Source organism: Vombatus ursinus, unplaced genomic scaffold (assembly GCF_900497805.2).
Source record: "Vombatus ursinus unplaced genomic scaffold, bare-nosed wombat genome assembly UNPS02014778.1, whole genome shotgun sequence".
Lineage (NCBI taxonomy): Eukaryota > Metazoa > Chordata > Mammalia > Diprotodontia > Vombatidae > Vombatus > Vombatus ursinus.
In genome coordinates this window covers 30,383,730-30,406,007 of record NW_020954556.1, presented here as the reverse complement: position 1 = coordinate 30,406,007, position 22,278 = coordinate 30,383,730, and the positions used below count along the sequence as shown (strand labels likewise).

Here is a 22,278-nt window from a genome sequence, read left to right as displayed (position 1 = left end):
CCAAGAAAAACTTCTCTGGAATGACTCAGGGACCATTAACTTCATTTCTGAATGAAGGATGCATGGAAACAACTTTGAGGAAGGCAGAAAGGGCTGTTGAGGAGCTAGGGGACATAGAATGAAGGCCACCAATGCAGTGTGACAAGCAGACCCTGATGGAGATAAACACCTGTTTAAAGCTACAGCCCTTCACTCTTTTACTTGAAAGGACACCCAGAAGCTTCCCTCCCTTAGAGGGGCACTTGACAGCCTACAATAGTCTAATGACTTTGACTTAGAAGTGAGCACGGAGACTTTCTCCTCATTCAAAGGATAGCAATTTACACTTGTCAAAACACTGATTGTTCAAAAAAGAAGTCCACATAGTCAGCTTTTTTCAACAGTATGGAAGGACAGTGCCTCAAACACAGTAGGTGTGCAATAAATGTTCTTTATCAGCAGGAACAGAGTGGAGAAAACGGTCAGGATAATCCAAATCCCTCAATAATGCAAAATAGCATGTCTTTTTGGTTCTGGAATACACTTTACAGTGTTTACAGGGTTTTGGTCCTGAAAATGTGAACACTAGCTTAGATGGCCCAAGTACACACAGACTGTGTACCTAAAGGTTTGCTGAGTAAAAAGGGGAGGTCAACCTGAGGTTTAAAAATTCCCCCTAAGTAATCCACAAAGTGGATAGTGCACAAGCTAATAATAGGGATCTGAACATAAATCACTGCAATTGAAAATGCTCACTTTCTCCTGGTTTTTATGGAGGACTTAGCTTCTTAATCTCTCATTTGACTTGAAATGCACTGACTCATTGGGAGTCATCCTCCAAGAGGATGGAGTGCTAGACTGGAAAGTCAGGCAGGCTTGGGTTTGCATCCCACCTCACATACTAGCTATGTGACCCTGGACAAAATCACTTCACTTTTCTGGGTGTCAGTTTCCTTATCTTTAAATGAGGAGCGTTAGACTTGATGACTTCTAAGCTCCCTTCCAGACTTAAACATACGAAATTTTTTCAGAATGTTTTAAGCCTCCTCCTCTCCCCCAAGATGTGATCACTGAAATGACTGCCAAAGAAACAACAGAATTCAAATACTGATAGCACTCTTCCAAAACAGAGAAACCTTACCTGCCCAGAAAAATTTTTTTTCTCTCATTCAAAATTTTAGTTACTGACATAGACAATCAAATGTCCAGGACCTAGCCTAAATCATGACTTCCCCAGGGTGAGGGGGCAGGATTAGTGATGGGGACAACTTTTCCCACCATCACTTCCAGGAATCATCCCTGTGACAGCTAACTGATGAATACCGTGAACATTCCCCTCTTACCAAAAAGAAAAACAGGAACAATTTATATTTGTCGACTGACAGGTTCAATCCTACCTCTTTCCAAACAAACAAAAAAACAATCTTATGCCTGAAAGATCAAGGGGGAAAGCAGCAGCAGCTTATCTTCACTCCCCAGAGGAGTACATTTAAATTCCCAGTTCCCTGGAAAGACCCACAAAAAGCCTTCCTTTTCCCTCCTGCTTTTCCAGTCCATTGCCTAAAACTAACTGCAGATCTTCAAGTTCTTCAGGGGCTACTTAGACAGTAGCCCATCCAGGATTACAATCATTTATTAACACATTCACAAGCATTTATTAAGTGCCTACTATGTGCTCAATGCATAGAAGTGGAAGTCTCCCTTGAATGCAAAAGCTACCAAAAAACCTAGATATCTCTTCATGACCCATGATGCCACCTGTGCCCAGCAAGGCACCATTCCTTCCTGATGAGAAGAGGAGGTTTCTTACAGTTTGGAAACCCTCTATGAATTGGTTTATAGATCCTATTTCAGTATGTGCCATTCCCTTTTCTCATTCCGACCCTACTCACCTGGCAAATCAGAAATAATATGAGAACACTGGTTGACACTGCTGTCCTTGTAGAAAAATATAATCAGTTCCTGATTATCTAACTTTGGGGTTATCCTGGGTCCCCTGCTCCTCCCTCCTTCTCTCACTGGGCCATTTCATTACATTGAAGCATCTCCATCATAGAGGGTTAAGGGGAACGGAGAGGCAATAAAATCCATTCATCACATTTCATCTTTTTTTTTTTTTAAACAGCTTAGCAGCTCAGGTTTTTAAAAAATGGTTTAGTGCAAAAGGAAGTTGAATCCAATGGTTAAGCAAGTTCTGTGGATTATCTCTGGACTTAAATTATCTTGACCATGTTGCCTGCCTCTCTTGACCACAAATAATTAGGAGTTATAAAGTATCATTAATACATTACACAAGAAAAGTAGCCAATGGAGAACTCTCTAAAAAAGCGGTCATCAAATTCATTCATTCATTCATCAAATGCTTCCATTATCAGTTTGCTACTGGAACAACAAAAAAATCTCAATCTTACGGGTCTTTGTCTTGGAAAATAATCATCATTGTAGTTATATTTTCTAAAAGTGCTTGCTTTGGTGCTTTAAAAAAATCTGTAAATATACTTTACAAAGAAAAAAATGTGGATTGTATTTTGGACCTGCCTAAGGTCCATTTGAACAAGTGAATGGTCTGCAGACCACACTCGGAAAGCTTTAGCTTTAGTACCCATGGTATCTTCGTAAATCTTCCTGGTGGGGACCAGGAAACACCTCCCTCAAATGAGCTACAGTCAAATTCAATTAAATCACCATTCGTGGCAGCCAGGCTAGGCTGCCATATTAAAAGAGCAAAAAATGTCAGAAGTTCTTGGGCTGATGACTCCTGCCTGCCAACACTCATAAGTAAATGCATAATGTCACAATAAAAAAAAATGAAATGGACCAAAAAGGAGATAAAATAATCTTAAACATAACTGGTCAGTCCCAAACACATGAATTAGTAGTGATGGACCCTCCTCAAGGAAATCCCATGCCACAAATGACATTGCCCTTTTTTCCCCCTCACCTGACCTTTATTCCATCTTTCTTGCATATTACCTTTACCAGCCATGCACAGATTACTTCACAGATGCTTTTCAACAATAAATTTCAGTTCTGCCATTTCCAAAGTCTTTCTTCCCTTCTCTCTTTCTCTCTCTCTCTCTCTCTCTCTCTCTCTCTCTCTCTCACTGCTTGGTTTAATTTGTCTCTCAGAACACACCAAACCCCTTTCGGTCCTGGGCCCTCAGGTTCCTGGCATTATCACAACTCTTTTTTCCCAATAGCAAGCCAGGAAAGATGATAGAACCCGTCTGTGGAGCCAAAAGACTGGTCTCGACTGGCTCAGAGGAAAAACATTGAACTGTCTTTTTTTTTTTTTCCCTTGCCTTTAGCCAAAAGACCTGGGAGCATTTGATGTACAGTCAGCAGGTATAAAAAAAAAAATTATTGAAAAGGCTTGACTGCTCTTGGGCTCTGACACTCTCTCATCAAAAGTCTGGACCTCAGCCAAGTTCATCTGTTAATGGACAGCCACAACCAGGGCCTGCACCTCCCCCAACTTTCCCTCTTCCCCTCGCCTAGTGTCTCTGTTCTCCTACCTCTTTCGAGCTCCTAAAAACTAGACATCGATTATGTCTGTGATTTTCCCTTTCTATTCAAGATAAACAAAGTACTTCAAGTTCAGGGCACACCCTGGGACCCTTGACAAAGCAATCTATCATTCTGTCTGCTAAACCAGTCTGGCCACACTAAGACTTTAGACAGTAATGCTCCCAATGTACAATTTTCCCTTTGTACTCCTCTCCTGTGGCCACTAACCTCTTTTTTCTTTACCACCTTCTGGAGTGGGAGATGCTTGACCACTTTACTTAAACCCCTCTTGGGAGAGTCACATTTAGATTAAAAGCACCCCTTCAAAATTTTTTTCAAAAGGGAATACAGCAACTAATGTTTGTTCCTCTCACTCCTTTCCTTCCCTTTTTTTTGTCCCTAACCTCCGACCCTCCCCATCTCCCCCACACCTACACAACCATTCCCACCCTCCAACCACTGACACCCACCCAGAAAATAAATTAAGTGCAGGTCTCCCCTGCAAGAATACTGTAAAACTGAGTTTTGTTTTAAATCATATCCATTAATTTATACTGACTTGCAGTTAAATGTAAGTATACTTTTTACAATTGGTACTGAATGTATTAATTATAACTACAAACGGTCAAATGAGAGCACAGTCCCTCCTAAAAATAATAATAAAATGCATAATAAATAATATTAATAAAACAAAAACAGATTCATAAGCAAATGCATTGGCCAGAACTTTTATTATTACACTGGAGAGGAAACTCAGCCAGGGGAAGTACTTCTACACACTCTCTAGTTACTCTGAGACCAACCAGAGTCATGAAAATACCAAAAATGGGAGCTGCTTTTGGGCTAGCATTTGGGGTTCAGAATAAAAGCATTACCACAGCAAGCTAAGGGGTGGATTCTTAAGACTCACAGTCTGTTAAGTCATGGCTATCCCAGCATTCCCTGTTGTAAATAAACACAGTTCCCTACACACAGGATTCTTCCCCATCCTAGGTCTTGCCCATCCTGTTATGGAGAACCCAAGCTAGGTTCTCCTCCTAGACTAAATAAGTCCTTCCCCCAACCCCCCCAACTTAAGTCAATAGGGAGAAAATCTGCCAGAGTTAAGGGTTCAAGACTCAAGGCCCATCAGCATCTGTGTCATCTGAAATGTTCGTTAAACCATCACTGGAGGAAAGGAATACATGGCCTTTGTTTCAGCCAGACAGCTGTGTGCCATTCCAACCTGCCTCCACCCCACACATCCTCTCCCTTCGCCCCTAGAGCTCCCTCCCCCTTCTCCCCAGAAGGGGGGGGGGATCTACTGTACAATTGAATTTAATTAAGAACAGAAAAAAATTTGCATTTTCTTTCAGCGTACCCCAGTAATCACAGAAGTTGTTCAAATTTTTGGAATCTTGTTCCACTACTAATTATTTGCCTAATTTTGCATTACAAGGTACCAAACACACACACACACACACACACACACACACACACACACACACAGAGTCTACTTCACTGGTGGTGTATTAATAGTTTTCAAGGTTTGCTCATCAGGTTTTAATTTTCTTACTTTTTATGCTGTTCTCTCATTTGCAGTACTGTCTGCATAGGATTTTTTTGGGGGGAGGGGAAATGGGGTTTGGTTTGTTCTCATAAGACAGCTTGGTTGTGTCACTCTAGAATGACATTCTAGAAGCATATTATGATTTGGTCTGGTCCTTTCAAGAGTTACTGCCGTGGTTTACTCATTTACAGAATCTTGGTATGTGAATGGCAAAAAAAAAAAAAAAAAAATTCCTTGGCATAAGTATATGTTTGCTGATCAAATTTCAGATCATGTGTTGCTCATTATTATGACTTTACTTGAAAACAGTTTGCAAAAGTTAGATGTATTTGCTTCATGTGCACTCCACCTCCCACCACCACACACATACACCCCCCACCCCAGTCCCCAGTACTTTGAAAACACTACAAATTTTTTTAAAGGTGCATTTTAAAGCATGAACGGGTTTGTGTTAAAACAATGTTTCAATGTCCACAAATCTCCTCCAAATTCAATTTCTAAGGGCTCATGGAAAGTAGTATGTTTTTTGCAATTAGGGCCAATGAAATTGATTGTCCCACAAGCAAAATTTAATGGTCAGTTAGGAAATTCTAATACTTTTACATTTATTTCTTGTGGAATTGTTTCCGTGTAGTTTCTCCATTATATACAAATCCAGTCCGGGATGCACTAGATTATGCCAATCTGTTAGAATAAGATTTGTCCTCTACAGAAGCAGAAACTGAACCAGTTTCCAGCCGGTTCTGACTTGCCATCCTATCTCCATGTCAGTGTTATTATATTTGGGGGTATGGAGTAGTCCTCTGTGCTACATGTTTTTTAACTCTAATAATGTAAATCTTTCTGGCTGTTTTCAGAATTGTGTCATGTTTACATTCCTCAAAGTTAAATAAACCTACATGGCCAAACCCTGAGTAGATGGAATAAGAAGGCTTATGATGACTTAAGTGTTTACTTTTTACCTTGTTAGGATCCCTTTCCTGTAAAGTTTGGGGGGGGGGGAAGGGTGTGGGAAAAGATAGGAGGAAGGAAGGAAAAGGAAGGGGGGGGAGAGAGAGAGACAGAGACAGAGAGATTTACACACACTGGATTCCATATGCCACAAAGACCCTCTTTTCTATAGCCCAAACCACTGAGGCACTCACTGTTCATAACTTAGGTTCTCATCTTTTTTTTTTTTAAATGCCAGGTCATTTGAATACCTCCCATTGCCCACCCCCTCCAACATCAAAGTATGAATGGGAGGGGGGGCCCGGTTTTTGCCCATTTTCAAATAGTAAATTATCCATTAGATTTCATCATATCTTAGTAAAGCAATTACACCAAGAAAAGGATAGTGCGTGTGGAATCAATTATGCATGCAGTTGGCCGGAGACCAAAGGCTGTGAAGTGGGAGAGGGCAGAATCGCTCGACACACACAAATAAAAAGCCCCTGGATCTCACAGATGGACCCCATCAGTTCATCTTACTGCCTAAAAAGTTCATGCACTTAATAATTTATTTGTGTTCTGGATACTGTTTCCCAGCTGAATATTAACAACTTTGAGCTGAAGCATGCTTTTAGCATGGTATGGATGGAAGTCATGGAAGGGCAGCACTAGGGTCCCGTGGAGGTTAAAACCATACCAGTGTTCTTTGCACACTGTTCAGTTTCCATCCCGATTTGTTTTCTTTCATTAAACATTCCTTTTAATCAGAATGCCCATCTTTGCGTTCTGATTCAGCTTGTTAACCAGTGATAAACTCATAAACCAAAGATGAGCATCAATTATACAGAGCAGGTTATCCAACAGTGGAAGACAAATACCAAAATCACAGGCTCTCAAAAAATAGGAAACCGTTAGTACCCGGCTTGTACAACTAAAGCCAGATACATGTGTGTCTTGGGTGAGAAGCAAGGAAACCGAGGTCCAGACCAAGAGACTGTTTTAGGTGACTAGGTGAGGACACAGCCAGAACAGCTGGACAGAGAGACATGACAGAGGCCATGAGAAAACTTCATCTAGAGGAAAAAGCTAAGCCCATGCATACCAGAGTCACTAAAAGGTCAGCCATACTGAGAGCAGAAACTCCTAGGCAAACCATTGTTTGAGAAGGTATGTTCTCTGTACTATACTCTTCAGTGGGAGGAGTCTGCTTCCTTAATATCCTACAAAATACCAGTCTTCCTGCTTAGTAAACCAGCAACAATGAAACTGCCCTCACAAGGCCCAACAACTTACTTAAAGGAAAGAAAAAAAAAAAAAAAGCTGATACTCAAGGCAAATATATCTGTCTGGGCATCACTTTATGTATGTAATTTTTAAAGTACTCTCTTTTCCACCAAATGGGAATAATTTCCACCCTACATTTCCACAAACTGTATTTAATGTTAAAAGAAAACGGATAAAACATATGTAATTACTCAAGGTTAGACTTCTAATTCCTCAATTCACTAAAGGAAACTTGGCAAAGAGATGCATCATTTTGCTCCTTTCTACTAGAGCCACTGAGGCAGCTAATACACAAAACATGATCAAAAGTGATTAACAACAGCTTCATATGCAAATTGCATTAATGAAGGAGTGCAAAGTCATCATGTAAATTAAATATGTCAAATCTCTTGGTGAACTTTCAATCTTGAGAAGAAAAAACACTGCTTTAATTTTTTTACATCATCAATTTTGCAAGATTGAAAATCTAAGAATCTTGGTGCTATAAACAATTTTCACCTTTTTTTTCTCCTTCAGCAGCCTGACAGGCCGGCCTGATGTGCACCGAATGTACATGTTAATAGGCCAATCAAAAATGCAAAACAATTCGCAATTACTGCAAGGACCTAATGGTCATTAGAATTTACAACTAGGTAATGAACTGAAGTCTGCCCACACCATGCATATTCATAAAGCAATTTAGCCTTTGAAGATTAAAGAAGTGCTTAAAATTCAAATGAGCTTTAGTAAATTATCAGTAAGATTCATCCAAAAAGCAAAGGGTTTTTCTTCCTATGATTCCCTCATTTTTTTAATGCAAAATTGTTATATCTTCCAGACTGAGCTTAAACTAAACACAGGGCTCCCAGTCAAGCCAAAGGGGCTAGGAGACAAACAGAGGCAGAAAACCTCGTTATGGACTTTGTTCATAAAACTAAGCCCTTAAGAGCCAAGCCTATCTCTAAACATGGTAATTTATCAAAAACAGCACAGACTTGCTCATAGGCAGTCCTGTGCAATACTCCAGGAGAACAGATTAACAAGATTTCCACCACCCTCCCAAAAAGCCTTTTTACCCTCGAGTTGCTGCTCCTGTGTCAACATCAGACCTAATTTCAAAACAGCATTTTCATCTGAGTGAAGTCCCATTAATTCTGGAAGTTTCTAGTGGTTGTTTTTTTGTTTTGTTGTTGTTGTTGTTTAATGAGAGGAATGTATATCGTTAGATGTAAAGGAGAACTATGGTCTGCTGCTGTGGAGGGAAAATTATGTCTTTTGGTATTTATCTTCCTGTGGTTTTCCTTATTTTGCACTTGCAGCATATCATATGGGACAAATGGATCATGCAGACATCAGCTGACATTCAGAAAGTTGGGTTCCCCCCCCCCAGTTATTAGTCAGTGTCGTGGGAACTGGGATTTTCATGCCTCCAATTCCCAACTCAGAGAAGAATCATCTCCCTAACTAGTAACATTCTGAGGATTTAGCCTTTGGAATTTACACTGCCACTCCCTCTGCCTGAGACTGGAAAACACCCCAACCCAGGTAAAAAGTACCATGTACGGATGGATATGCTAAGTAGTATCATTGCTACTGGTACTATCAAGAGTCAAAATAATAGGCTTAGAAAGCACCACATGTCAATGCTTACTGCTGAGCTGTTGGAGAGAAAGGGCTTTTCACTTTGGTGATTAGGTTTTGCCTTCAAGGTGAATGCCCATTGAAAAATATTCAAATAATCTGTCTCCTTCTCTCTGCTTCTCTCTCTCTCTCTCTCTCTCTCTCTCTCTCTCTCCCCAATCCCAGTAGCTCCCCCAACACTCTCCACCAAGCTATTTCCTATAATTGATCTTACCTGCAATATCTCAGGAGAAGGGAAGGGAAAGATATGAAGAGCTAGCTCTGATTCTTTGGGTCTCTTTCTTCAGTGTGTTCTGTTCCCTAACTTCATATTTTTAACATTTATTAGAGAGAAAAGAATGCAGTACTGCCATGAAATTCACATCAACAAACACCTGCATAAGTCACAGGTCTACAATCTTGACCAATTCCATTTGACACTAATGTTAGTTTACTTGAGGAGAGTTCGGTGAGGGTTGATATGGGATGTGACAGTGTAAATCAGAATTAGATTAAAAACAAAAGTTTGGGAACCAGGACTGTGCTACAAAGCAAACAGAACTTGAAGGCCAAATCTTCTTTAACTGCCTCCAAGTCATTCCCCCATTAGAACTTTCTCCACCCTACTCCAACATGCAATCACACCTCAGAAAGCAGGATGGAATGAACGCAGATAACCCAAAATACTCCTTTAAAAAATACTATGCTTTTATATGTATGATACACACACACACACACACACACACACACACACACACACACACACAGCAATTAACTTATTGCCAGTATTCAGCAAGCAATAGAGACAGACTGCCCTGAGCACAGAGAAGGGGAGGATGGACCAAGGCTTTGGACCAGCACAAAAGAGACAGACCCAGCCACAATGCCTGCTGTCAGCAACTGCATTATTTTTATACAGGAATTTTTATCTCTATTGTACAAACAAGTATGTGTCTGTGCTGACTTGTTAAGCAATCCACTTGTATGTAGAATAAGATTTTTTTTCTCTCCTCCTACCAGTCACACAGCTCCAAGATCAGAAGAAATACATAGTCTTTGAAGCGCCTCAAATGTTTTAGTTAAAAGGACAGCAGTTGTTTTCAAAGATCCAAGAGTATCTTTATCAGAATTAAAATTTTACTTATTGATTTTTCCCTTAACATAATAAAAACATAACATGGGAAGGTTATGGTTTATTATAAAAAATTCAGACTTTATATCATTCTTCAGTAGTCAATGTTCTCCTTTGAATGATAAAGAACAGTTTTTATCTTGGGGTGAGATGGGGGGATGGGGAAAGGAGACACTCAAAAGCCTTAAAATGTTTTATTGTTAATGTTTTTTTCCCAACTGTGAACTAGGTGAATGGGGGGTGATGCAACTGCACGGAAATTACTGTGACTGCCCCCCAAAATCACATAAATCCCAATAACAGCAAATAGGATATGCCTGAGGTAGTGTAAAAATACATGCATGTCTCTATTTTTTTTTTTTTGGCCATGGAGAAATCCAAAAGACATGCAGATCTGATAGTGTGGTGTTTGACAGTGCAGGTGGGTATTAAGAGCTGGTCCAGCTATACCTTCTCTCTAAAATTAATTGGGGTGGCTTTTTATGCATCATTACTTATCAAGAAAATGAGCCATGGATGGACATGAAATTAAAATACCCTGGTGCTTGGTGGGAGTCTAATTTGTGTTTTTAGGAAGTTAAAAAAATAAAAAGGAAAGCAAACCACAACAACCATCTATGTTTGTGAATCACATTCTCAAGCTCTATAATAATTCTATTCTTTATTTTTAATGGGAGTTCTTAATCAGTGGATTGAACTCTATCTAAAACTAAAATCAAATTGTAGGTGTAATTGTTCATCATGGATGTTAAGAACACTGAGGATACAAACAAAAACTCATTGTGACTGACCAAAGGTCCCTAGGTATCCCTTTCATCAACATACATGCTCAAGATTTCCACTGGGAATTCACTGACTGAGCCTGATTCAGGTCTGAATAACATTCTAACAACGCCTACCTGAAGTGAGGTTTGATAAAGGTTCCTTCTCACCACTGACTTTCACAGGAAGCTCAAACCTGATCATCTCACCTTTATGTGAATATAATTTGTTGTTTATCCATCTAGGAACCTTATATTTTATCGACCTATCTAAAGAGGAAGGAAGAAGAAAAAGAGGAAAAAGGGGGAGGGGGGTAAGAGAGAGAGAGAGAAATAGAACAGAGAGAATAAGAGAGAGGAGACAGAGAGACAAAGAGACAGAAGTCAAGCATCAACTAGTTTATTTACACACATCAGGTGTAGATCTGTCCTGACTTATAGCAGCAACCAGTTCAGGTAAAACTTCCAGCATCATTGCATCAGGTAGGTTCAGCTCAAATCTCTAGGGTGAGTAAAGAGATGAAACACTTTGGTTCCCTGTCTGCAAACTTCTAATTCATCAGTTCTTGGCAGCTAATTTTTTTCCAAGTGTTTTGTTTCAGGAAATGTGTGTATTTTTCTTTGTACATTTTGTGGATTTACCACAACTGGTTCTAACAGCTGTTGATTCTGTTAAATGAACACATTATGAAATCCTCTTTAAAACCTCAAACAGTGGGCTCAAACATATAATGGTAAGATATTTTAATGGAGTTCCAATTGTGAGTCTGTAAGGAGGCACAAATGAATCAGAAAATCCCTAGATCAGTACTGGATTCGTTCTGTATGAGGGTTTTGTTTGTTTGTTTGTTTTATTTTTAAATGGGGAAAAGAGAATGTTGTAATTCACCACAAATATTGCTTGTACTTCCTTTGTTCAAATCAGATACATTTAGGAGGAAAAGGAAAGGGGGGCTCACAATATATACAATTTAAAATAATCAAATGAATGAAATGAATCATGTGTGACAAATAATGTTTCATTTCATCATCCCAGCACCAAAAAAAAAAAAATGGTGGTGGGGGGGAATGGAGACAATTCTAAGAGGGGAAAAAAGATGATGTTTTTATTTTGCCTTAGATCAAAGGAGACTAGAACCGGGAGTGTGGCACACTGAACATTTTTACATTGCTGTCATTCACACTAGCCTATCTAAGTTTTATACAATTCCCCAGACTAGCTGCATATTAAGCTTGCTGTGTACAGCTTTATTATAGTGTGGTGGTGGAAGAAACATTAATATTCCTGTGTTGCAACTGACAGGACATTTACATGCGCCCATCTGAGCTCGCACCTGAGAGCCGCTCCAAGGTACAGTAACTGTACTCCTATTGTAAAGGCAAATGAAGTACACCAATTCCCTGCTGGGATCAGAAGTGACCTCACCACACCCCACACCTCAAATCTTTCCCTTGCCAACCTAACTCAATGCCATCTCAGAATGACGAATGAGCTAAGCAACAGACACCAAGTTACTAACCCTGCTAAGAACAGCAAAAGCCTTCTCTGAAATGTTTTAAAAATGCAATGAGTGCAGCTGGCCAGTAAAGGCTAGGAAACAAATTCCAGGGAACCCAATATAGAATATGTTACATCCTAAAGCTGATTAGAAATACAGTATGATGTTTACTGGCTTCAAATTGAGTTTGGCATCATGCATACTGACTTCAATAATGCTGGCGTATTTTTATTTCGAATCTGCCTCTGGTCTCCAGGAGCACATGTTGAGAGCTTAAAACTCATATTCGTCAGGTTGCATTTCCTAGAAATTAAGTTTGTGACAGAAAATGACTCCTGTGGCAGTAATATGATTTGTGATGAAATTAATTAGGCCATTGTTTAAGAAACTAGCCGGCAAATCAGAGAAGTAAATCTGGTGAAATTGACCACTGCTCCCTAGACCTTTGGAAGGAAAGACAGATGGATGTAAGCTAAATATGCTTAAATTTAAGAGGGAAAAAGTAAGGAATTCATACTCCCCAACAAACCCCAAGAAAGCATATAGTGAATTTTCTGACTGTAATGCAAATAAAAACACTACTAGTCACCACTGATTAAATTCTATGTCTAGGCATATTTTAATGAACTTTTAGTAATGTGCCCCCTTCCCCAAACTGCCACATAAAATAAAAACCTTCATAATTTAAAATACTCTGATGAAAAACATCAACTAAGTTAAAAATATTTTTAAATCCTTATAATAACAACACTGCTGACATAGCCACGACCCAAATGAAATCTGAACAAGTAGAAAGGTACTAAAGATCCTTAGTGATTAGATCTCATGCTTAAAATGTGGCAAGGTGCCAGGCTGTGTCCAGCTTGATGCTAAGTGCTTTCTATTGCAAGAGAGCTGGTACTACTGTATATAAAAACAGACTTGCGCTTGGGGTGAATTTTGTCAAATGATTTCTTTGTGTAATAAAGGGTGTGAACAGACCAACAAATGTAGATTAAATTTATGTTGAGTGATGAAATCTTATGAATCTCCCTAGCTGTGATTTCTACCTAGGTTCAACTTAATTTTTTTTTTCTCCAACGGTAATTCAGAGTTTCTGAATTTCACTTTCATACAAGTAAGGGACTATCAGCATTAACCTAGTTCCTTCCATAAGCAACTTTCACTCAGAAATTATGGAAATCTAGACATAAATCTGCACACCTTTCTATTAATTTGTTCCTTGTTTATTCCAAATCTCCAAATTTAATCCTCAGAGTTCAGAGTGAAACCATACCGAGGCTGCATGGGAAATGAATGAGATTCAAGGCCTCAAAAATGTATCACTATTATGCACCTAGCCACTCTTTGCCCTGAGCCCACTGCCTACTATTCTAACCCACACTTGCAGGAGCATATTTTGCACCCAGTTCCACTGCAGCAAACGTGCAGCTCCACAACTGAATGTCACATTCCCAAGGAGAAAGGTGTGGGAAATCTATTTCAGATCTCTTAAAGTAAAAGGCACAACTTGCAAAACAATCGAGAATGGCGTGATTTTAAAAATTACAGCTCCTTTTTTTTTTTTTTTGATGCTTTCATAGAAAAGACACATAGAATGGGAAGGAAACTTTCTCCCCCTCTGCTCCTGTTCTTGAAGTGAATACATATTTGTGTTTCCAATAAAAGGCCATTTTTACATTAACTATCTGTAACAGCAGGAGATAGAAAAACTAACACAATCCCCACATCATACACAGGATGATCTTCATATCACGTGGCCCAATTCTCAAAACTATTATTTATAAAAGGCTACTAGGAAAACGAACAATGCATCTTTTATGTGTCACCAAAAGGGTAACATCTGAAGAACTTTTGGATCGCCTACATTTTAGCATTTTTTTTCCCCTTTCCCGAAGTAAATTTAGCAGCCATACAGGCCACTGTGTTTAATTAAGCTTTCAAAAGTCCTCTGACAATGCCAACAATTGTAAGACACTTCTGCAGCTCAATCATGCAATCACTGTGACAGTTCTATTTACAATTTGTCTTAGAAAGAGTTTCTCTGACATTGTACTTTGACAAAACACCCAAGCTGCAGGTTCACAACCTTTCTCTGTCTTATTTACAAATACAGCTTGTATGTAGTACTCACAGGCTCATGACCGGGAGCCTTTGGGTACTGGCCTCACAAACTGATAACTGGTTTGCCAGGATTATTTTTGATGAGGACTGGTAGATATTTAAGAAGGGAAATATTCACTAGATTTGTGATGTTAGATGCAACTGGAATTTTCAATGGCAGAGTACTGGGTTGGGTTCTTTTTTCCTTTTTCTTAGATACAGTGCAAACCACTTCATATATGTCAGTAATTTCCATCCAGAACCAAACAAATAAGGAACAATGAAAATAGTCATAATAGGCCACTGTAATTTATAGTCTCATTTACAATAATTTACCATAAATGTACAGATACATCTCTCAGTTCAGTTTGAGCTAGCAAAAATTCAAGAAGGTACAAAAGAAAGACTTTTTTCATTTTAGGAATTCTGAAAAATATAAGCATTTGACATTTGCTCTATCTTTTAAGTAATAAGCTTATTTATTTTATTTTATTTGGGGATTATTATTATTTCCCACTGGATAAAGATGTGGGTTTCATATTTCTTTATGCAGATTTGATTTGTACTATCAGGCAATTTTTAAAAAATTCATACTGATATAAATATATAGTTATTAATAAATAGAAAATGATAGAATATTCCAATAAGATGCCTATAGCCAGTCTCCCTATACCTCATTCCCCCCCTTCACAAAACTATCCCTAGCTTATAGATTTCTGTACTCAACAAACTTCAAACCCCAAATCTGACACCCTGGGACTGTAAATATTTTTTAGTCTTTTCAATAAGTGAACAGCAGTTTTATATTCAGTGATCTCTAGACACTTCAGTTAATATTTCCTTCCACTGTAAAATACAACACTGAAAAAACAAACCCTTCTAAACTTAGCTACAAATTCAAAGCTGCTGGTAAATTTGGTAAATTTGGTGGTAAATATTTGGCATACCTATTGATGAAAGCTGCCTCAACAGGCCTACCCCCCAAAATAACTTATTAATTTTCTGTTCAACTTCTGACATTTCTGCAACGATAATAGGTCAATAAAACAAATTTTAAATAATTACTCAATGCATTTGAGAAAATTCAATCCAACAATATATATTTATGAATTAATACATGTACTTGTATATATGCCAGTGTTAAGCTCATCCATTTATCTGACAGCTACAATCATTTCCCCAAGAAAACATTTATTTTGAAAGACTCAAGCACAGTTAAGATGTGCATCATTTTGCTGTAGGTTTAAATGACTTTCCCTTATTCTGAGCCCCAAGCTTTATTTACTTCAGTAAGACGGTCTTTTAGTCTTATATTTCAGCTTACTGCCTATAAAATGGCACACAGCATTCACTGTATCCAAATTCAACTTAGAACACTTTAATAAAACCCACTTAGCTGACTACCTTTTCATGTGGTTGCCAAACACATTCTTCTAGTAATTTATCGTGTTCCTTCCCTAATAAGACAGTATTGCTTTTCTACTCCTTTCAAATGGCATTTTTAAATATCTTTTGAATGATTACTAGGATCCATTCTTTCCCGATCATGAAATGAAAAGAAGCTATGAAAACGTGTGTTTTAGAGAAATGCATCTGGAAGTATATAACTGTCTTCCTAAACTTTGCTTTAAAGTGCACCCCAAGTACCTAGAGTCATATTGTCCTCAATGGACTGGAATGCTAATTTCACCATAGGACACTATTCATTCATTAATCTCAGTTATTAGAAGCCATGATTCTAGCTACTGACATAACTGCTTTGAGATCTGCCCAAACTATTTATATCCAGTGATTCCAGGGTGGGGAAAGGTGATTAAATACAACGAAAGGAATCACAGACTTGCAAATTATCAGTGCATTTACCTCCACTTGGATCACCTCACTTGTATACCTATAATATACCCCAGATATTGTCTCTACTTATGAAAACTACTAGCATTAGGTTCAGTTTATTTTTAAATATCACCCATAAAAACATCTAGCACTTTTTCCTACTTCCCTATCCAGTGCATGGGTACTGTAACTTATCCTTAGCAAATAAAAATAATAATTAATAATAATAACTAACTAGAACCTTCATGACAACCACCAAGGTAAAAACCACTCCATCCCCAATTGTCTCATTACTTGGCAATCCCATTTCTCAGACTCACACATATAACAGTAAAATTCTGAACCATAGTGCTTTGCCCCCAGTTCCTGTATCACTCCTGCACGAACAGAATCCCAGAATTTTAGAGCTGGGTATCTGAGTCTGAACAACCTATTTGGGACCATGGTGAGGAGTGTGGTTTTAATTCTTGCTTGACAGATACTGTGTTTTGTCTTTTAAACAGAGCAGTTCAATATGTAAATACGATGTTACATCATGCAAGTGTTACTCCATATTTGGTGATTTAGCATGACTTTGGATCTCCAAAGACTACAAATCCCTTTCCACTAGCTCTTGCTTCATTAATCATGCCTTATACTTCTGTTCATTTTCCTTCAAATCACAGACAGCACATGGAAATGGTCACTGCCACATACTACTCTATGAAAAAAAAATCTTTAACCTGCATGTCACATAAATTGGATAAAAAAAAAAAAACACTTTCAAATACAGCTTTACTGGTAGCAGAACCTTCATTTAACTGAAGGGGGAAAAAATCTCAATGTTACTACTGTGAACATTATTAAAAAAAAAAAGAAAAAATACAAATGCCAAGTTTGATTTTAATGATTAGATTCCAGGGGGAAGAGAGAAATATGACATTTAATCCCCTAAGACCCACTGAACTATTATGGTTCAACTCTATGGCCAAACCAAGTCAGAGAGACAAGCTCCAGTGTATCAAATGATTACATGCACTGTGTTTTCTCAAACTAACCCAACCCTTCTCTTCCTTTTGCCTATAGGGAAAGATTGAGGAGAGGGCTCTATTGGTGGAAATTCCATTTCTGTCTTGCTAGATCATCCAGTCACTTGGTTTGATATGTTAAGCCACCGGAGTTTCATAAACATGTTTTAAGGGGCTATCTTAATAGATTAGGAATCTACCCATAAGGGGGCTCCTCTTTCTCACCTAGATGAGGGAAAATTAAGCTCTCCTATGTTTAATTTCCTCTTCCTCTCTCAACTCCTTAGAAACTCACACATCCAGGTGCCTTCTAGTTAAAATTATCTAAGGAAAAGGGCACTGAATCTATACATGTATTTTTTTATGGAATTTTTATATCATATTGGAACAGGAACAGTGGAACTCTGGGCTGGACATTTGTAAGGGTGACATGTGGTTGTGTAAACCACAAACAAAATCAAGATACATCTGTCAAAACCACATCAGAGACAAGAGAGAGCACAGAGAAGCATTTATCATTTAGCTGAGGAGGCAGGCTGCAGAGAGCAGCCTTTCCTGTCAAACCAACCTTTTGAAATTTCCAACATGCCCTTAAACTTTTCGAATAAGCATGTCTGTGCGCTTCAGAAAGTGCCCTCTCTACTCTGGCCTGGCCAGTCGAAAATGGCATCTTAAAGTCAAGGTCGCGGTGTCATCCCTGCCACCGGGCTGTGTTTAATTACAGCCCCGTACTGCTGACAGCCAATATGGATCCAAGGGTAGCCCCAGAGCTCTGTTAACTCTTTCCCCACCTTTTCAACCATCCTGCCAAACCATTTCCAGTTTAGGAAAGTCTCAGTACTAATCTCTCCCCTTGGGTATCCCTGAAAGGCATTTTAAAGCACTGAGATCATTGGGTGACCCATAAAAGCCCACGTGATTACTTTATCCTAGGCATGACACCAAGGTGGAAAATGGTGGACACCAGAAATTGGGCTTGGTGTATCAAGGACAAGACAAAGGACCAGCCCTCGCAAAATCAAAAAAAAAAAAAAAAAAAAAGAGAAACAGAGTCTCAGCAGATGTAGATAGGGCAGGAGGGCGAGTGTGAGTGTGAGAGAGAGTGAGTGTGTGTGTGTGTGTGTGTGTGTGTGTGTATGGCCTACATCTTACTCAGTGGTGTGGAAAATATTTATTTTTCTGTGTTCTGAATGTTAGCAACAGGATCAAAATTACAGGGCTACTGTGGACAGTTACATGGAGAGATACATAAAGCACTCCACCACTCCTTAGTGCTTAGTTATATAGCCCCTATTGCAGAAGGAAAGAAAACATGCAAACAGCTTTTCTCCTTGCTTCTGATTTACCTGCTATATGTTCCTGTTTGGGGCAAATTCCTCTAGATGACGTTGATAAACAATCGTCATCTTCTGGCGTGACCTGGATGCCAACCTCCACAGGATTGGACGCCTTTTTCATCTCGACTGGCGAAGGTGAAGGTGGCTTATCCACAGCTTTCTCTAAACAGAGACTGCCATTGCATTGTTTCCGTTTGTGCTCAATAAAAATGAGAATGTCCCCCAATGGGAAGTTCATCTGGCATTGCCCACAGGTGAGAAGGTCATGGTCCCCTTCTGGCGCTCCCAACGTGCCGTGGTCTGGTTCATCATCCGTAAGAATGGCTTCAAGAGGTTCGGCTGCAGTTTGGGAGACATAAAGCACAGGTGTTAGAAAACAGAGGAAAAGGGTGGAAAAAAATCAATTTTTCAATCCTAAATCTAACCCCTCTGCATTACATTAAATGTCTCTAGGCTTTAAAGAGGAAAAAAAAAAGATGCCAAGAAAATACAAACATACAAAATTTATGAGAATGTTGACATCAACAAGAAAAGGAATTTATCGAAGAGACCCGCTCCTCACATTTTTAAGGAAACTGCCTAACGTGCAGAACTACACAACACATGTACAGTAAACTTGCCTGGTTTGGAAGTTTAAACCAAATGGGATTTTTAAATGAATGGTTAATATTGTGGGTAAGAATTACATAACATCCACCAAAAGATAAAAAATATAGTAACATTGTTGTAGACCCAAAAGTAAATGTGTTTCTTTTTCCATAAACCAATGATTTCATTTCTAAACTTCCCAAGTACAAAATTGGTAGCCCACAGTAACACAACTCTGTGTGTTTGAATGCAAGCACACCTAATTGTATCTAGTTAGGTACATTTCCATAAAATGTAAGCCTGGTACCTCAAAAAGCATAAAGTGCTACATTTACATGGTGGTCCTAAGAAAAATAACATTTACCTGCAAAAGCATCTAAATAAATAATCATAATACAGTATAATTTACATTGCCAACAGACAGCCAGGCCCTCACTTTAAACTGTGCCACATTTTTCAAAAAACAAATTCACTGGTAATTCTTCTTAGACACATTAGCTAAATAGGATACTTTTGACTACTTAAGGAAATAAGCCAACTAGTCTTTTTTTTTTTCTTACATTCTGAAGAAAGGAATGCCTAAAATATTCTAAACGTGTTTGTGCTTGGTGGCCCTCATGATAGAAAAATCAGTATGGTCAACTGAATGCCACATTTCATAACAACGTTGAGAAGTCCTTTCTTTAAACTTGAAATACTTCTAATGTTGTCCAAGTTAACTAATTTTCTGAATGAGCTCCAAAATGCTTCATTATGGAGCTATTTCTGCACACACAATCACCAGTGGATGGTATAACAAGGTAGGCATGAAAGACATGCTTTACTGCTTACCTCCCCCCCGCTTTTTTAAACTTTGCCCTGAAATATCTTGGCACCTAGTAGAATAGCTTCTATCATTTTAACCTTGCAAGGGGGAAAAAAGGGTTGCTGTGTTTCTGCTCATGAAACACAATGCTTACTCTACAACAAAAACAAACTGCATTACAAAATGCAAAACCCATCCCAAACACTGTCAGTTAATGAAAGGGAGCAGAATATGTACAACTCTCAAACAGTTAATCAGTCTGACCTTCTTTAGCAAGCTGCCAATTTCACATTTAATGAACTTAAAGCCACAGAGAATCAAAAAATAGATTTTAATTTGACTGTAGAATATTGGAACAGATTTTGATAAAGTGCAAAAATCCAGTGAACTCAGGTTAAATTTATTTCAACCCTACCTAGACTGAATATGGAGGGGGAAGATCTGGAGTAGCTCCCAGATGTGCTGGGTAAAATAATATTGAGAGAGCACTACCTAACTGCACCTGAGCTCCAAGTAGGACACAGTGATAGCTTCCATAATTTCAAGCCTCCAGTCCTACTCCTAATTTAACATAAGGTCAACCACAGGAATATGAAGGTTATGTTACTGCTAATAAAGACAACAATTTTAGCGTTCGAGTTTCTCTTTCCAACTTACTGACCAAAAGGTAAACACATAATAGACTTGCACACTGTTCTAGAACAGAAAAATAAACATAAGGGCTTTCTGTATTCTAACTTTCTGCTATTCTATTTGAGAACATTTGTTTGCATTTTTTAAAAGTGAGTTAATTGAATAAGGAAATCATTCTCCAAGATTCTTCCTGTCTAAATTAAGGAACTATTATTTTAATATAGGAAAATGTATCTTTCTGTTAAGTATTAATTACAAGTTATAAGCTCTAAAGCCAGAAGAAAAAATACTGTAAAAATATTTATGTATTAAAATCAGCAGTACCTGGAATCTTGGCCAAAATTATTCCATTCAAGATTTTTTTTAAATTCCCAGGTCCTCATTGACTTCTGAAATTGGAAATCTTATTTGGCAGTAAAAAAAATATTCTTTTAGATTTCAAATAGTTACAGGTAATACTACAGAAAAACAGACTTGGTTAAAGTCTTCTAAATGTAGTGACTGAGCTGATTTACAATCAAAACCAGGAAATGAAGTGGTAATTCAGAGGTTGCTGATTACACCTCCACATTTCACCTAATTAATTTTATAGGAGGCAAAGTTCTTGAAAATAACAAGATGATCAAATGTACAGATATAAAACCTGTAACCTCAACATTTTCTATGCTCTTAACGTAAATTATTGCTAATTAACAAGAATTATATCCTAATGTATGAAATACGTTTAACACCGTGTTCCTTGCAAAACATTTGGCTGGAGATGTTCAGAGAAACAGCAAAACGTGTTTTTATTATTGCTGTTATTATTAAAAAATCAGACAGAGTGGTGCACAAAGGAAATAGGAAAATACGATTCTCTTGGTTTAGCCACTGATTTGCATTGACATCTTTTCTCAGTGGCAATCAACATTTCCTTTCTGGGCATCAGATAATTTCTCTGTATTTTAATGCAAATTTCTCTTCCCCTAAAAACATTCCTAATCTCAGCCATTTTACATCCCCCCCCTCCATTTTCCTACCCTCCTTCACCCTACCCCACCCCCATAAACTTGGGTCTGAGGAGGGGGAGGGAGTTCTAGATGAGCTCTTAAGAGATAGCAAGAAATAAAATTAACAACCAATTCTCCTTCACGTGAAATGAGAAGTGGAAAATAAAATGTTTCAATATTCACATAACAAGACAGACAAGAGATACCTAAATGCCTCAGCAACTGATTCAGCCGGTATCTCTCCCTTCACTCTCATCTGAGAAGAGTAAAAAAAGAAAAGAAAAATAGGGAAATGGGGAGGGAAGCTGAGGGGCGCTGAGAGGCGGAAGACGGGGGTGGGGGAGGGGGAAAAGGAGAGGACGGAGGAGTGTGTGTGTGGGAGAGAGAAAGAGAAAGAGAGAGAGAGAGAAAGAAAGAGAGAGAGAGAAATGCCTTCTTCAAGTTTGCTTTCCAAGTGTATCTCTTTGATTGTCAGGGTAAGGAAACAAACGGAGGATGGAAACATTGGCTTTTTAAAGAAAGGTAAAGCCCAAGAAAAAAAAGCAAAAGAAAAGGAGCCAGGCTGAGGTGGGGGACAAAGGGGACTAAAGGTGGGCAAAATGGAAGGGCTGGGGGGCCCACTGAAGAGGCACTGTGCGTAAAGTGAAGTTGGAAGAGAGGACTGACTGTCTGCTAGGCACAATGCGAGCAGCGTGCAAAGCTGCAGGCTCCCGAGCAGCGCTCGCTGCGAACACGTGCAAAGG

The 22,278-nt window shown here is 38.6% G+C and overlaps 1 protein-coding gene across 8 annotated transcripts in view; it reads right to left on the bottom strand.

The window, feature by feature from the left end:
• Positions 1–22,278, bottom strand: part of BCL11A (BCL11A, BAF complex component) — a 123,733-nt gene that overhangs the window by 95,545 nt on the left and 5,910 nt on the right. For all 8 annotated transcript variants that reach the window (XM_027865375.1, XM_027865379.1, XM_027865381.1 and 5 more), the window contains one exon: positions 18,530–18,859. In XM_027865375.1, the coding sequence (XP_027721176.1) occupies positions 18,530–18,859 (330 nt within the window). The remainder of the gene's footprint in view (positions 1–18,529; positions 18,860–22,278) is intronic.